We start from the raw sequence: 17,095 nt of genomic DNA, 5'->3' as shown, positions 1-17,095 counted from the left end.
GAATCACCAATCCACCTAACCTGCATGTCTTTGGATTGTGGGAGGAAACCGGAGCGCCCGGAGGAAACCCATGCAGACACGGGGAGAACATGCAAACTCCACGCAGGGAGGACCCGGGAATCTAACCCAGGTCTCCAGGTCTCACAACTGCGAGGCAGCAGCGCTACCCACTGCGCCACCGTGCTGCCCATTATTATTATTATTATTATTATTATTATTATTATTATTATTATTATTATTATCCATCCATCCATCCATTTTCCAACCTGCTGAATCCGAACACAGGGTCACGGGGGTCTGCTGGAGCCAATCCCAGCCAACACAGGGCACAAGGCAGGAACCAATCCTGGGCAGGGTGCCAACCCACCGCAGTATTATTATTATTATTATTATAAATGATATAGCTCAAAGTGCTTTACAAGATGAAGAAAGAAAAAAAGAAAAAATATATAAAATTTTGGCAATGCTAATTAACAAAGAATAAAGTAAGGTCCTATGGCCAGGGAGGACAGAAATCCCAAAAATAAATCCAGATGGCTGGAGAAGAAAACTAAATGTGCAGGGGTTCCGAGGCCACGAGACCACCCAGCCCCCACTAGACAGTCTACCTAACATAAATGCTCTAAATCTGCATGGTTTACAGGCATGGAGGAATTAGACGATGATGATGGTCATGTGGACATCTGGCTTTCAATCCATCAATGTAGGGAAATCACGGTGCTTTGATCGGGTGGTGGGGACGCAGATCGCTACCACAGTAAACCAGAAAGAGAACAGCAGAGAAAGTAGGGGTTAGTATGGATTTTGGAGACATGAAAGAAAAAAAAAAAGATAATTAAATGTATATACAGAACATCAGAGTTACACTAAAATGAAGCTATGAGGAAGCCATGTTAAAGTAATGAGTTTTTAGCTGTTTTTTAAAGTGCTCCACCATATTAGCCTGGTGAATTTCAATTGGTCAGCTATTCCAGATTTTAGGTGCATAACAGCAGAAGGCCGCCTCACCACTTCTTTTAAGTTTAGCTCTTGGAATTCTAAGCAGACACTCAGTTGAAGATCTAAGGTTACGATTTGGAGTGTAAGGTGTCAGACATTCTGAAATATAAGATGGAGCAGATTATTTAAGGCTTTGTAAACCGTAAGCAGTATTTTAAAGTCAATTCTAAATGATACGGGTAACCAGTGTAGTGACATCAAAACTGGGGTGATGTGCTCAGATTTTCTTTTCCTAGTTAAGTTTATGGCAGCTGCATTTTGCACTAGTTGCAATCGATTGATGTCTTTTTTGGGTTGTCCTGAGAGGAGTGCATTACAGTGATCTAGCCAACTGAAAACAAAAGCGTGAACTGATTTTTGAGCATCTTGCAAAGTTATAAGGGGTCTAACTTTTTCTACATTTCTTAAGTGAAAAATGCTGTCCTAGTAATCTGATTAATATGGGATTTCAAATTTAGGTCAGAGTCAAGGTGAACAAATTATTTTGGTTTGAAATTTCAATGAACCATCAATATTTTTCCTTGAAAACGTTAATATGAAAATGAGCAAAAAAAGAAGATACATTTCCCACTTCCAGGCCATTGCTGCATATTTATGTATAAAGAATTAGCAAGGTGTGCGTCTTTTTTTTTGCATTTACAGATTCCCTGGTTGGCAGGCAGAGAAGGTCATACTGACATTTCTCATGTCTGAGGAAGAACTTATATTAGTGTAAGATTAAACAGTGAAAAGTAATTGAGATCCCACATCAGATGTCAGGAAATCCAATAATGAAGCTACCCACCCCTCATGGCCGATAAATGAAAAGCAAACATCAGTAGGGCAAGGCAAGCCCCTAGTCTGATCTCTTCATCCTCATTAGAGATGAAAGGAACTGGGCTCAGCGAAGTGTATGAGCCATGTGGCAGAGTGAAGAAGCAGACAGGCAACACCAACTTATACAACAGAAGCACACCGTTTGGAAGCTGATAGATCTTTTCCATGTGGAAATTGCTAGGCTGACGCTCCTTTGCGGTGTTAATTTTTGTTGTTATCATTATCATTAATTGGCTTTTTCACTTTTCACCCAACTGGAATTAAAGCAATTTACAGGATGACAAAAATAGTTTGTGAATATGGGAGGATCTGTCAAAAAAACATGTTTCAGATGCAAAAGAGATATCTATCTATCTATCTATCTATCTATCTATCTATCTATCTATCTATCTATCTATCTATCTATCTATCTATCTATCTATCTATCTATCTATCTATCTATCTATCTATCTATCTATCTATCTATCTATCTATCTATCTATCTATCTATCGAATATATTTACCACATGTTGTCTTAGAAGAGCACAAATGGATAGCAGAGAGCAGAGCCAATATATCTGCATCTATAGTGCTACTGGCCAGACATATTTAAACTAATTTGACAGTACAGAAGTTGTGATCATTTTGAGAATGCATTCTTACAAGAAGAATTACTTTCATACCTATATTAAATCTTGCATTTACCTTCACCTCTCTATAATCTTTCTTGTACATGAAGGCCAAGACAGATGTATTCAAAGCAAGGTGGAATGTTGATCTTCACCATAAAGAACACTGTATAACATGAGGTCTCAGTTTTTTGTTTTCTTTTTAAGTTAAAAGATAACATTTCTGCCATAATACAAATGGCATATTTTTCTTAATTTTTAATCAGTCTTCTGTAGAAAAGACAAAATTGTAAATGAAGTTTTCATTATTGCAACATCTTAAGACATGTCACGCAGAAACACTAGATACAAAATAAAAGGAACAGTTTTTAAGATATCTGTGTTGGAAACTGAATGATCGATTGTCAATGTCCAAATCAGAAATCCCTTTCATTCGCTCAGAACTGAACAGAAGGGTCTCGACACAAGTGAGAATAATTATGTAAAAATCCCTCATTGTGTTCAAGTTACTATGATTGAACCAAATGTTTCTGCATATGTGACTGGCCACAGAGAAGCTGAGAAATGTTCTGTTTAAACTCTTCATTCATTTTTAAGAGCAACTTAAATACATTTTAATATTTTCTCAAAGACATATCACATTCATCATCTGTGCCGTTTTCAATTGTTAAAAAGCTGCACATATTTCATTGGCAGAACTTGAAAAGCCAACAGGAGCAAAGCTCAATCAGACTGTTTTGGGCTGTAATGAGCTCCTGGTGATTATGAGGGACCGTTTGCTATTTTGGGTGCTCCTTTAGTTCTCAGCATTATTTTGTGTCATCTCACTCCCTATTGTCACCAATGAAGGTCCTGATTCATTAGACAGAACAGCTGTTTCTTTGTTTTCTATTGAATTTGGTTAAACATAGGTGGGCTTACATCCATCCATCCATCCATCCATCCATTTTCCAACCCGCTGAATCCGAACACAGGGTCACGGGGGTCTGCTGGAGCCAATCCCAGCCAACACAGGGCGCAAGGCAGGAACCAATCCTGGGCAGGGTGCCAACCCACCGCAGGGTGGGCTTACATATAACACAAAACCAAATTCCTACTTGTCCTTTGTGAGTCTTAGGTAACTTTCCATATTGTTCTGTAGCTCTCAGGTGCCATGATAATATACAAATATTAAATATTATACAGTCTAATATATAATAATATATAATATACACTGTGGTGGGCTGGCGCCCTGCCCGGGGTTTGTTTCCTGCCTTGTGCCTTGTGTTGGCTGGGATTGGCTCCAGCAGATCCCCATGACCCTGTAGTTAGGATATAGAAGGTTGGATAATGGATGGATGGATATAATATACAAATATTAAATCCCTTAATGTCTAATACGCATCAAACACAAGTGCTTAGAACACCTTCCAGTCTCCATCAAGGTAAGCAATACCACCCCACGCCATGAGGGGGCACACTTGCTATTCCCCTGCAGTCTTGAAGAACAACAAGAAGCTGACTGATGTCACTTCCCCCACATCCAGACGTAGATGTTTTCATGAATAACTGATGTCAACATTAAGGAAGGCATTTTTCTTGGCCCACAAATCAGACCCATCATCAACGAAAATTGATGGGAAAATTGCATGGAAGGCATTCAAGGATGTTGTTGAGAAATTGCTTGGGAACTACAGAGTTCCAAACTATGTTGAGTTGTTTGATAAGCAAGCAAAAACATGAAGTGCAGCATGTCGCTGAAGATTCACTTTCTGTGTTCACACTTGGACTTCTTCCCTGCAAATCTTTGTGCAGTCAGTGACGAATATGGTGAAAGGTTTCGCCAGGACATTGCAATAATGGAAAAGCAGAATTGCGTCAAATTGAATCCATCGATGTTGGCCAACTAATGTTGCACACCAACACGAGAAGCATCAGATGCTGAACACAAATGAAAATCAGCAGCAGTACATTTGTCGCTCAATTGAACCAGTGCATTGTGTCAGCATCATTAAGTGGTTAAACACACTAATTTCTATAACAGTGAGTTTCATGTTTCTCCAGATTCCTATTTGATACGTCAATCTGAAATTATCTTTATTTTCAGCTTGAAGCTGTCTGTCATAATCACCAAAATTTTTTTTGTTTTTCAGTGTGCAGCCTTTGCTAGGCTACTTACACTACTAGCTTCCATGATAGGCGCCTCACAGCACAACCGCTTTCAGCACTGTTTGTTGTGTGGCACCTCTCATGCAAGCTGGTGACCCTCAGATACTTGTGTTCTGGTTGGGTTGTGACTTTAGCTCTGCCAGATCTCTTCCTATCAGAGTTTCATCCCGTTTCCAACTGCCATTGGATTGTGTAGGACACCACTGTACTCACTGACACTTTGATCTTTTTTGCAATTTCTCTAAATGAAAAGCCTAAACTTCTAAGTGTAATGATGCTCTGTCTCATTGCATTTGTTAACTGCCGTTTGCCTGCCATCATCACTGGAATATTGTACCAAGTAGTACTTCAGAAGGTGTGGTAACACAATCTGTTCCAACTCTGCTTTAAGACAGACAGACAGACAGACAGAGGGTTTTTAAGTAATCAACAGAAGCTGGGACACCTGTGCAAATTGTTTGCTTCAACTTGCAAGACTTTATTTACTTTAATTGTGGCAGAACATCTGTAGGTTGTAACCTATGAGTTGTTCCCTGAAGAAGGCCCATTCCTTTTTTTCAGTTTTTGCTAACCTAGACTTTGAATCTAAGCCTCTGGCAGGTAACTGCTCATCTTCTCATCATTTGAAGTCAGTCATTGCATTTTAACTGATTAAATGTGAAGAAAAATTGGAAAAAGTGAGGAGTTCTAAAACATTCGACTGGCAGTTTAGTTGGAGATGATTTTTGACAAATTATTACTCTCACTGAGGTTATCCGAATGATTGCATTTGGTAAAAGCAAAGACCAGCAGGTTTCCTAGCCACTTATTATTATTCTGTCAGCTGTTTCCCCCGAGATACATAATTTGCTGCCAGCATTCTTGGAAAAGTTCTGACATCTGAAATTAAGTTGTTTAATCCATTTCCTAATTTGTATGATTCTGACAGATAATCAAGTCCTGAGTGTCCATTATTAATGTTCACTGTTATTTCCAGAAGGTGGCTTTATCTAAAGCTGAGAGCTTCAAGGCCCTGTCACACATGCAACATGTGCCTCGATTGTAGAAAGTTTTTTATCACACAAAGAACCATAGACACATGGAATAAAATTTCAAATAGTGTAATGGAGAGTTGGACCTTTAGGGACCTTCAGATCTCAATTTGATGTCATTTTAGATAATCTAGGGGAATAAGATGGACGAGCTTGTTGGGCTGAAAGTCCTATTTAAATCTCAGTTGTTCTAATGATGTGATATTTCCAGCGATTTTCAGTTTCAGACTTCATTTGACTTCCATGGCTTCCAGCTGTGTAGTTTGACAACCCCAGTGCTGTAACTGGAAAGTTTTGGTAGAACACCTGCACAGTCAGGTAGAACATTATTGGCTGTCATAAAAAGGGGGTGAGCTCATGATGCTTTGGAAATATGTGCTGGAAAGCTGTCATGGAATCATGTAGTTTGTAATCCCCTGCTATTCCTAGTTGTGGAATCTGACATCCCCAGGTAGTAGTAGTCAGGTTTGACATGCCCTCCAAGTACAAGTCATGTGAAAGGCCATGTCACATCTGATGATATTTGCATTGGTTATTAGTCATACTCTTCATTTATATAATCTTAGTGAGTTGGATGGGGTCGGTGGCACACTTCCTGAAGGCCAGTCATTTATCTTTAGTTGTTGGAGTGGGCTCTGTGTATGTGTGAGAGCTGACAGCCAATAAATGTTCATCTGAAAGTACAATGCATATAATGCAGCGATGAGGAATATAGAATGCTGGTGTTTTGGACCTCACAAACGAAAGAGAAGCTCACCTTTCAAATGATTTGCGATTTACGTACCATGACAGTACGTGAAGAAAAAGGGAGGCGACTGCGGCAGAACCCGTTGTACCTGTTAACCCTTTACACGTGTACTGGCTCCATCAGGCAGAAACGTTATTGGCAGTTAAAAAAGGGGAGAGCAGGACTGTGTGAGAAAGTTGTCACGCAACCACTAAATGTGACATAGGCAGCAATTCTCTGACATTGATTCATATGGTCCGGCGACAAAATCACCAAATACAAGTCTGACATTCCCTATAAGCAGAGGTTGTGTAATGTGACATCTGTTTAATGTGACATCAGTTTTACTGAACAAAAGTGTTTAGATCCTTACAATTCAAAAACACCTGGGACAGCTCCACACATGTATCCATATGAAGGACACCACTTCTGTTTGTTATACATGTAGGTAATCAGCTGGCAGACACATAGGCAATGACATTTTCTTTGTCTGGCTCTGTTGCTAGGCACGTGACACATGTACTACGTGACTACGTGACCCGTGACATCATGATGGCCATATAAGATGGCTGCTCACATTCACACACATCTTAACTTTATTAAAAAAAATGAGTGTCCTGGAAACCTGGGGGTCAGTGAAATCCAAGCCTTTAAACAGGACCACACCAAGAGTCCTGGGTTCAAAGAAAGGATGGTTTATTCACCAATATCTGCAGCACCCACTGGCGGCACCCACAGGACCCAACAGAACTGCTCCAAACTACAACTCCCAGCATGCCCTGCGGGGACCCGTGGTGTAGTAACAGCCCAGGGGGGACTGCCTTCTAGCGTTTCAGGGCGGATACTGTCCTTCCACCCAGCTGGTGTTCTGGCCAGGTAATGGTCCTGGCCATCTATCACATGAGTGACTTAGTAAGGAAAACATTCGTGCACACTTAAGGTTTCGAAATTTTTGGTTACCAACTTTGATTTCAATGATATTCATTAAGAACTGACAAATGATCCATTGGCCTGCAGTTTTTCAACTCTAGCCCTGTCCTACTACTCTTTTGTAACCTTTCTAAAATTTCTGCCACTTGTTTAACAAATGGTGTCTGTCTGGACTTCAGTGGAAGTCTCCCGGTGGTCCTGACACAATGTCTATTTTCAGTCACATAAGCAAATCAGGCAGCTTAAAGGGAAAAGGTTTTCTGTCAGTCAAATATCCTTATGGGGAAGAACAGGATTTAGATGAACGCTTAGTTGTCATGGTAACTTAATCTTGTAATTCATTAAATTCTTGCGAATATCCTTTTATTTTTCCATTCATCTATTCAGTTATATGTTAGGAATGTTCTGTATTCTCAGATAGCAAGCTCCAGTGGTCCAATGGGCAATAATTTTAAAATATTGATCTGAAACTTCCTGAAGTACTTCCTGCAGAATGTATGATTCTTTTGTTAAAAGTTTTTATATTTTCTCTATGTTTGTATGATTCTTTTGTTAAAAATTTTTATATTTTCTCTATGTTTAGAAAACATATTACAATTCATACATTTCAAGAAAGTTTGCATTCTTAATAATTCAAACCATGATGACTGCAAGTGATGGGTTGGGATGGTGGTGGTTCCTTTTTTTTTTTCTATAGGACTCTATATTACAGCTCAATGGGCAGACACTGATGTCATTTGTGATGAATGGCACATGTGGGTGGACATCTTGGACGGAATGGGGCAAAGGTTCTTTACCTGGATAGGAGGCCAGCCCTTGAGAGGTACAAGAATGAAGGTGAGGATAGTTCTACCTCAGCCAGGAGAAAGGCAGGAGGTACCAACACAGTAGGGGGTACGCTGGCATCCCGGCAGGGCTGGACCGAGGAGCAATACCTGGCCGGCAAACCAGTATGATGGCAGTACAAGGGGAGACAATCTGTCGGAGACATGCTCCACCAACATTCTAGGTCCCTGGGTGATGCTACAAGTATGAACATGCACAGGGCATGTTGGAAGTTGTAGTCCCAAAGGGCAACCTTGTTGGGTTCCATGGGTTCCAGTAGGGGGTACTGTGATCCCTGTTGTCGGGGACTTCCTTTTGACCTAGAAGTGCTTCCGATAGGCTGCCTCTAACACCGAAAATACACCCAGGTCTCATCTAAGCTAATTGGAATCAGGTGGAAGATGGACAGCTCTCCTGGAGGGGTGGAAGGAGAAGGAAAAGAGAGAAGGGGGGAGTTGTGCTGGTATTTATTATTACAAAGAAGGTATTTTATTATAATAAACCTTGTATTTACACCCAGGACTTGTGTCTGGGGTGCTGCAACACCCATTACTGGTTACACTTTTTAATATTGACTCGTCAAGAAATGGAAGAGTTTAGTTATAATCTAACAAAACTGGATTATGACTAAACTCTGAGAATGTCCAAAATAGTCTCAATGGCTTCCTCTCCCTGGGGATCTGTTTTTTATTTCTTAATATGCAATTAAGTTTCAAAGGCAAGTACTGGAGCAAATCATGTAAAAAGAAGCACAGAGCAGTGGACAGCTGGATAACATGAACCTGACTTTTTATTTCAGACATGCATGGAACATTTGTGGTCTTGCTGCCCCTCAGCTTAATTCTGATGCTTTTTGGTGGGATGGCTGGATTTCTAAGTATTTTGGCCAGAGCCTATATGCTGTTGATGATGACTGGAATCCTGTTTCTTTTTGGAGGTAAGCATTTCTTTCTCTTCTTTAATACCACATTGTGTAACTTCATGTGAACACAGAGACTAAATTAGTTGTTAATAGTTAATTTAAAAGATAGAAGACTGTAGAAATTTAGGAGCCCATTCATCCATCCATACTCTGACCAGTTTTAAACAATCAGATTCCAACAGGCTATTGTGGAAACACTGGCTCAAGGTAGATATTACCCTGTAATAGCGCACACTAAAACTCACCCTTTCAGGTAAATTGCACACTTCAACACACTTTTTCAAGTAAATAACAAATGGCTTGTGTCTTTCTCAAAGAGCATTCAATAGCACATATAATGATTATTTTGCTATTGATACCTGCACTACTGCAAACTGATGGAAGGCAGACGTGGTCCCAGGTCATGAAAGCTTGTAGTCAGCCAAAAAATACGCTTATAATGCTGACAGCTGTGGACCTTTGGCTGTGCGATTTTTATTGCAGGTTGATCAAGTCAAACTTCATTCTCATTTTGAGTGTCTGATAGTTAAGGACCTGGTGGCACGACTATCTTAATAAAAATGGTTAAGTGTGGTAGTCAGAAATGTGAAAACTGCTCTTGGTAGTACATGCTCATTAAACAGATGATGCCAACTTTAACCGACACAAATGTTCCCTAAGATTAAGCCATGCTGGTACGTTCTCATACTTAGATACAACATGGAGGAGCCTGTGGTGTCCTGGGTAACGGACTGCATGTCAGGTAGACCACAGTTTCTGAGACTCAAGGACTGTGTCTCTGATACGAATGTGAGCAAGCTGGAGCACCACAGAAAACAATCCTGACTCATTTTCTCTTCACTTTGTACACCTCCAGCTACAAATATAACACCAGACCATGTAAATTGAAGAGATTTTAAGATGATTTGGCAGTTATGGGGTGTATTGATAAAGAGGTTGAGACAGAGGAGACAAGTCAGGTGAAGAAGTTTTCTTCTTGGTGCAAAAAGAATTGTCTGCATTTTTGCATCAGCAAAACCAAGGAACTGCTTGGCTTTCAGAGCCTTCATGTCCGGCCACTATTCAAGAGGTGGATGTAGAGGTGGTCCACTGCTACAAGTACTTGGGGGTCCACATTAATGACAGGTTAGGTTGGTCTTGGAAAACAGAGGAACTGTAGAAGAAAGGGCAGAGCAGCCTCTTTAAAATACTAAATTTCTTACTTGCCAGTTCTGAACTTAGCTTGCTTTTCTGTCTTCATCACCTGAAAATTAATTTCAAACTATCTGTGACTGCTTCTTCCTGTGCAGTCATTGCAATGTGTGGTTGTGTGAGGAATCACAAGCCCCGATTGTTAAATGTTGGTACATTCCCATTTATTTCAAATAGAAATTAAAGCAAAAGAACAAGCGGTCATGTTGTCAAACAAAATGTAGTTAAAATGAGCTTCTTGTTTCCTAATCTTTTTAAAACGGTCAGTCGTGCAGGAGCTCCATCCTGTGCTGTGCTTCATTCAAGAGTGACACCTCCTTATCGGCGGGAAACCAAAAGGGGCGGAGTCAGGTGCTCTTACTGGGTGTCTTGTCGGTTCTGTGGAAGGAATAGCAGAGGACATGATTAGTGACAGTGCCCCCTCTCGACCCGGGGTGGTATCAAATACCTTAGAGTAGCCCTGAGGGTGATCTACAGATGTGCATGCTTGACAAATATTAACATCTCCTGGTTATATTCTATTCTCACAATAATCCTTCAACACCAGCATGTCATAACAAACATCTTTTCAGTTAAACACTGTGACATACAGTATGGGTATGATATACCCTTTATTTTTGTCAATGTCCTTCTATTTTTACTAGGGGGCTCCGCCCCCTGCTCGCTTCGCTCGCCAACCCCTGGCGTTGGGACATGAGAACGAGTCAGATGTATGAATTAGATATAGAATAGTGTGCAGCTTTGGATGATGCCCATAGAAATAACAAATAGAGTGTTTGTCATATATTAATGTTTTATTGGAATATTTCTTTGTATACAACATTAGTAGTAAAGATGGTGTCTTGTCCTTGAATGAGTCTTCCTTGGCATGGATTATTTATAATTTTAACTTTAACGTCAGATGAACGGCGAACACGTGAGAAGGCAACATAAAGTTGTCCATGTCCAAAAACGGGTTCAGAGAGGTAGATGCCAACCTTGTCCATGGTTTGTCCTTGTGATTTGTTGATGGTCATGGCAAATGCAGGTTTAATGGGGAACTGTCGGCGTTTCAATGTAAAAGGTAATTCTAGCTCAGAACTTGTAAGGTCAATTCTAGGAATGAGAACAGTATTGTTAGCATGTGATCCTGTAAGAACTGTCGCTTGAATAACATTGTGTGTCATGGTGTTGACGACTAACCGTGTGCCATTGCATAAACCCTGTTTTGTGTTAAGGTTTCTTAATAGCATGATTATTGTTCCGTTTTTAAGGGCAAGGTCATGTTGTGGTAATCCAGCAGGGTTAATAGTGTTCAAATATTCTAAGGGGAAATTTATATGTTCATTGTCGTCATCAGAGTCAACTTTGTCTGAGCTTAGAAAGATCTGTGTCTCTCCAGGAAGTAATGAAATGACTTGGTTATTAATGTGATTAACATTAATATTTTTTGGACATAATATAGTGCGTTGTGTTAACAGGGGTATTTGGTCTAATGTGATTGCTGTTCCAAATATCTCTTTTACTAAGTCGTCTGAGATAAAGGATTGTGGAATGGAAATAATATCTGGGTGAAGTCCATCTGTATTTGTGAGTGTACCATTTCCCAGTTGTATTAGCCAACTGTTATATTCTGGATCTGGACATCGCATGTTTTGTACCAACTGTATTGTTTTAAAGCAATGCCAATTGTCTGTGTATTTTAAGGTGGACTGAACAATAGCTGAGCGCATGGCATGTGGAACAATAGCTAAGCATTGTCTAAAATCTCCTCCTAATAAAAGAACTTTTCCTCCAAAGGGAATATTATTATTCATCAACGTTTGTAGAAGTTTATCAATGGTGTCTGAGTAAGTGACTGGATGCCATTGTACATTCATCAATAATTATCAGTTTTGCAAGACGGATGTCTCGGGCATTGCTACTGTGAATGTTCATAGTGGATACTGATGTCTCTGTGATTGGGACCGGTATTTTGAATATTGAGTGACATGTACGACCATTTATTAACAGATTTGCTGCCACTCCGGAGGATCGCAGTCACTGTTAATATGTTTCCTTTTCTGCAGTTGAACGGTTAATAGTGCTTTATTGTAAGGAGATCCACCTATGCTGACACCTATGCTGTCTAGTGTGAAGGTGTTGACGTTCACTTTAGAATATGTGGCTTTGGGTGTCACTTCTTATGGATGTGTGTGTGTGTGGGGGGGGGGGGGGGGGGGGGTGAGGATTGTTGTTGCGCGAGCGTCTTCTTTCTTTTTGTGTTCCTGTGTCTTGTTTGAATCCCCCTCTTTGTGTGTGTCCCGTCCGTTGCTTGTAGGGTCTGTGGGGTGGGCTTCGCTCGCCAACCCCTGGTGTTGGGAATGACAAAGAGCGTGATGTATGAATGAGATATAGAATAGTGTGACGGTGTAGATGATGCAAATAGAAATCAAACAATAAAGTGTGTGGCACAGTGTAAAGGTTTATTTGAAAATTTCTTTGTACACGCCGTTTAAGTGTAAAAGGTAATTCCAGCTCAGAACTTGTAAGGTCATTTAAGATGGTTATTGTTGCGATCAGAGTCAAGTTTGTCAGAGCTTAGAAAGAGTTGTGTCTCTCCAGGAAGTAATGGAATGACTTGGGTATTTATGTTTTCCACATTAATATTTTTTGGACATAATATAGTGCGTTGTGTTAAAAGGGGCATTTGGTCTAATGAGATTGCTGTTCCAAATGTCTCTGTAACTAAGTCGTCGCAGATAAAGGCTTGAGGAATTGTAATAATATGTGGCTGAAGTCCATCTGTATTGGTGAGTTTACCATCTCTCAGTTGTAATAAGCAATTGTTATGATCTGGTTCTGGACATCGTATCTTTTTTACTAACTGTATCTTTTGAAAGTAATGCCAATTGTCTGCGTATTTTAAGGTGCACTGAACAATAGCTGAGTGCATGGCATCTGGAAGAATAGCTAATCACTGTCTAAAATCTCCTCCTCATAAAAGTACCTTTCCTCCAAATCTAATATTATTATTCATAAACGTTTGTAGAAGTTTATGAATGGTGTTGAGTAAGTGACTTCATGTCATTGAACATTCATCAATAAACAACATTTTTTCAAGACGGATGTCACGTGCAGTGCCACCGTTAATGTTCATAGTGGATACCGATTTGTAGGATCTAATGCAGTTGATAAAGATTTAACTTTCAGGTACATCGTCAGTTATAAGCTTCTGTAGATATTCAGTATATGAATGTAAAGAAGGCAGTCTAATTTGACCCTTTTGACAACAACGTGTAAATGTATAACTTGTATTGCCAGTTGTTTCTTCAGGGAAGTGAACTGAATGACAATGATTGCAAATGACATTCATTAATCCGAATGAATTTTCCTGGTGTATGTTTTCCTTGTGCCGTTTGAGAGGCGCGTTGTTGCATGTGTAGTATTTGGGACGTGTTGTTTTGGAGCTGTAATCGATTTGCCTGTGCTGTGTGAGAAGCCCGTTGTAGCCTTCGCTGCCATTAACGTATGTCTGAGACGGGAGGTGTTTCGTTTTGAATCCGTGCTTGTTGCGATGCAACACTTTGATTGATAGATTGCGTAATGTGGATCTAGGATGTAGATTTGTGCATATTTGCGTTGTTGATTTGTTTCAGGGTGCACTGTTCCAATGCGATGCAGTATTTGTGCACATATGGGAAAGCAGTATGGGCATTGCCTTTTGGTGGCCTGATATTTACTAAAAGCAAATGAACTATTGTAGGATCTAATGCAGTTCATAAAGTTTTTACTTTTAGGTACATCGTTAGTTAGAAGCTTTAGTTGAGCTTTGCGTTTTTGGAGTCGAGACATTTTTTTCTTATGGATGTGTGGGGGGGATCGTTGTTGCGCGAGCGTTTTGTTTCTTTTTGTGTTCCTGTGTCTTGTTTGAATCCCCCTCTTTGTGTGTGTCCCGTCCATTGCTTGTAGGGTCTGTGGGGTGTTTTTGTGTTCTTTTTTTTGGTCTTCCATGGGCTTGTTGAATCCCCCTCTTGGTGTGTGTCCCGTCCCGTCCCGTGCCTGTAGGGGGGGGGGGGGTATGGTCGTGCCTTGCTAGTGTGCGCTCGTCTGTTCTTTTTTTTTTGGTGTGTTTAGTTTCGTGTGCAATGTGTTTCGTGCTTTCCCCTCGTTTGAGTACTCTTTTATGTGCCTTTTCCTTATTTTGGTGCTTGTTGGGCCTCATTTTTGTGACTCCTTTCTGTATGTGCTCACTCCTGTTTTCTGTGCTCTTGTCGGACTCTCGGACTCTTTTTGCGCCTGCGTCTCTCGCGGACCCTCATCCGCCTCTCTCGCCCTCTTTTGTCCGCCTTTCTCGGGTCCTCAGCCGACTCTCGCGGACTGTTTGTTGCGCCGGCGCAGTACGTCTTTTTGCAGCTACGGCCCATGGCCGGATGTGCCTGCGTCCATCATCCGGTTTAGCATTCTCGGCCCATGGCCGGATGTGCCTGCGTCCATCATCCGGTTTAGCATTCTTGGTTAGTAATATGGATATCAAAATACAATATACATTGTATATGCAACATAAGAATAATAATTGCATCTTTCACTGGTAGATCTGGTTGTTCTGCATTTTAGGAAAAACAACACAGCACAGTTGTCAAAATAAAGAAACCTTCCACATGAAGTGGTCTATTGTAACTACAAAGAGAATAATTTTGGATATTTAAATATATGGTTCACATTCTTCAGTGCTGCACATGGCAGTTTTAAATTTGTTTCCTGTTTGATCGATGACTTTATTGTCCTTAATGACATTTTTAACAAATGTCAGGAGTCAACATCTATTTGGGTGTTGCAAATTATTGTTAATGAATAATTAATTTATATTTCATCTTTGCCTGGGCTTTTATTACTGCTGCTAAAGAGCATGCATGTATATCTCCCCCCTGGTGACTTTTACCTTTGATCTAAATTGAATATATGAAATTAATGGCCTTCAGCCATACAAGCCCACCTCTGCCCAGCTGGAGGCAAAAGATTACATAAAACCAATAAAGCACTGCAGCCAGCACAATGGAAAATGAAAAAGGACGCATCACACTCGCTACAGGTGACTGTCATTAACCCTAATTAACCATAAATAAAAACATGGTGAGAGAACACCACATTAGAGTGAGCAAAGAAATATTTTATTAAAATCTCAGAAATTAACAGCCGACTATTCTCTTATAGTTCTTCAGAAAAAATTCCCCAAACTAGGCCTTGTTCTCAATAGATAGATAGATAGATAGATAGATAGATAGATAGATAGATAGATAGATAGATAGATAGATAGATAGATAGATAGATAGATAGATAGATAGATAGATACATGGTTTTCAAACTTTTTTGAACAAGTACCACTCCGCAAGGACCAGTAAACTGAAGACCACTGTCAATGAATCGTTAATTTACGCCGTGTTGTTTTGAAGAAAAAGTCACTATAATCACTATAATGTCTATAACTATGACAATAAAGTGATATTAAACTAATTAAGGAAATGGGTGCCCGCACTAATAAAAGCCGGCTCGAAGTCTTCCACGCATTTACAGTAGTATACTTATACTATATATGATTATATGCAACATATTGGCATTCTAGCAACATCGATTCGTGGAAAATAAAGGACCACACGAGTACCACTTGGCATGACTTGAAGTACCACCAGTGGTACGCATACCACAGTTTGAAAACCGTGGAGATAGATAGATAGATAGATAGATAGATAGATAGATAGATAGATAGATAGATAGATAGATAGATAGATAGATAGATAGATAGATAGATAGATAGATAGATAGATAGATAGATAGATAGATAGATAGATAGATAGATAGATAGATAGATACTTTATGGTGAACCTTCCTCACAACTCTTTGTGTAACTACAGACTTACAGGATTTGGAGCTTTAAACAGCTTTAAGACCCTCCTGGCCTCTCTTCTGGGGACAATAGTGGCTCTATTTGGGAGTTAATTTCTCTCTATGGTGGCTCCTGGTGCCTTTGCACATCTGAGCTCTTTAAGGATCATGAAGTGTGACGTTCTTTTGGGAGATTATGGGCTGACTTTCTTAAATGACAACAAGGCCATTCCCATACTGATTAGTGTTTGCTCTCCACAACTTTTCCCTTAAATGGGCAAAGTGTCCCATTATTCCCCATATGCTGTCATGTGATGTGCTGTCACCTAAAGTCCTGAAGATCTCTGAAATCTCTCTGCAGGCTTCATGCCTTCCAATGCTGTCCTACCAGACGTTACTTCTGGTGTACCTATAAGAAAAAACATGACTCCCTGACTCACACATATAATATCATTTTCTTAGAGAAGATTCACCTGTCATCAGAAAAGTAACGCCAAAGCAACCATGAAGTGGTTTGAGAATAAAAAAGTGACTGTTCTTGACTGACCCAATCAAAGTCCTAACATTACAGCCCTCAAGCACTGTCCTAGAAACTAAAATGAGCCACAGTAACTCTGTCATGAACAATGGGCACAAATCATTTGCTGCTGTACATGTATAGATCTTCCCAGAATGGAACTGAATAATGCTTTGTTATGTGTGTTTTATTTTATATACAAGAGGTAGAAGTTCTTTCTGAATGGGATATAAGAGAGGACAAGTCAGAAAGTGTAGGGTGTAATAAGACTCCATGTCCACGGATTATTGTGAGAAGGGAAAATGACCAGTTGATAATTACATGAGCTTAGAAATGTCTAAAGAGAGTAACCGGGTCAGTACTGTGTTCTTCTTCTTCCTCTTCACCTTTCCCCACTTTTATGTGGGGTCGATGTGCCTTATCAACCTTCTCCTGCACCTCCTCCCCAGTCAGACCCTTTTCTTTCAGGTCTTCTTTAACTTTATCCATCTACCTCCAATTTGTCCTCCCTCACTTTCTCTTCCCATGTACATCCATTCC

General features: G+C 40.1%; 1 protein-coding gene across 2 annotated transcripts in view; it reads left to right on the top strand.

Annotated features, from left to right (window-relative positions):
* LOC114661155 (transmembrane protein 114) overlaps positions 1–17,095 on the top strand; it is a 119,354-nt gene that overhangs the window by 66,964 nt on the left and 35,295 nt on the right. For both annotated transcript variants that reach the window (XM_028814346.2, XM_051933444.1), the window contains exon 3: positions 8,884–9,021. In XM_028814346.2, coding sequence (XP_028670179.1) covers positions 8,884–9,021 — 138 coding nt within the window. The remainder of the gene's footprint in view (positions 1–8,883; positions 9,022–17,095) is intronic.

This window comes from Erpetoichthys calabaricus, chromosome 11 (assembly GCF_900747795.2).
Source record: "Erpetoichthys calabaricus chromosome 11, fErpCal1.3, whole genome shotgun sequence".
Classification (NCBI taxonomy): domain Eukaryota; kingdom Metazoa; phylum Chordata; class Cladistia; order Polypteriformes; family Polypteridae; genus Erpetoichthys; species Erpetoichthys calabaricus.
This window is presented reverse-complemented; position numbering and strand designations above follow the sequence as displayed.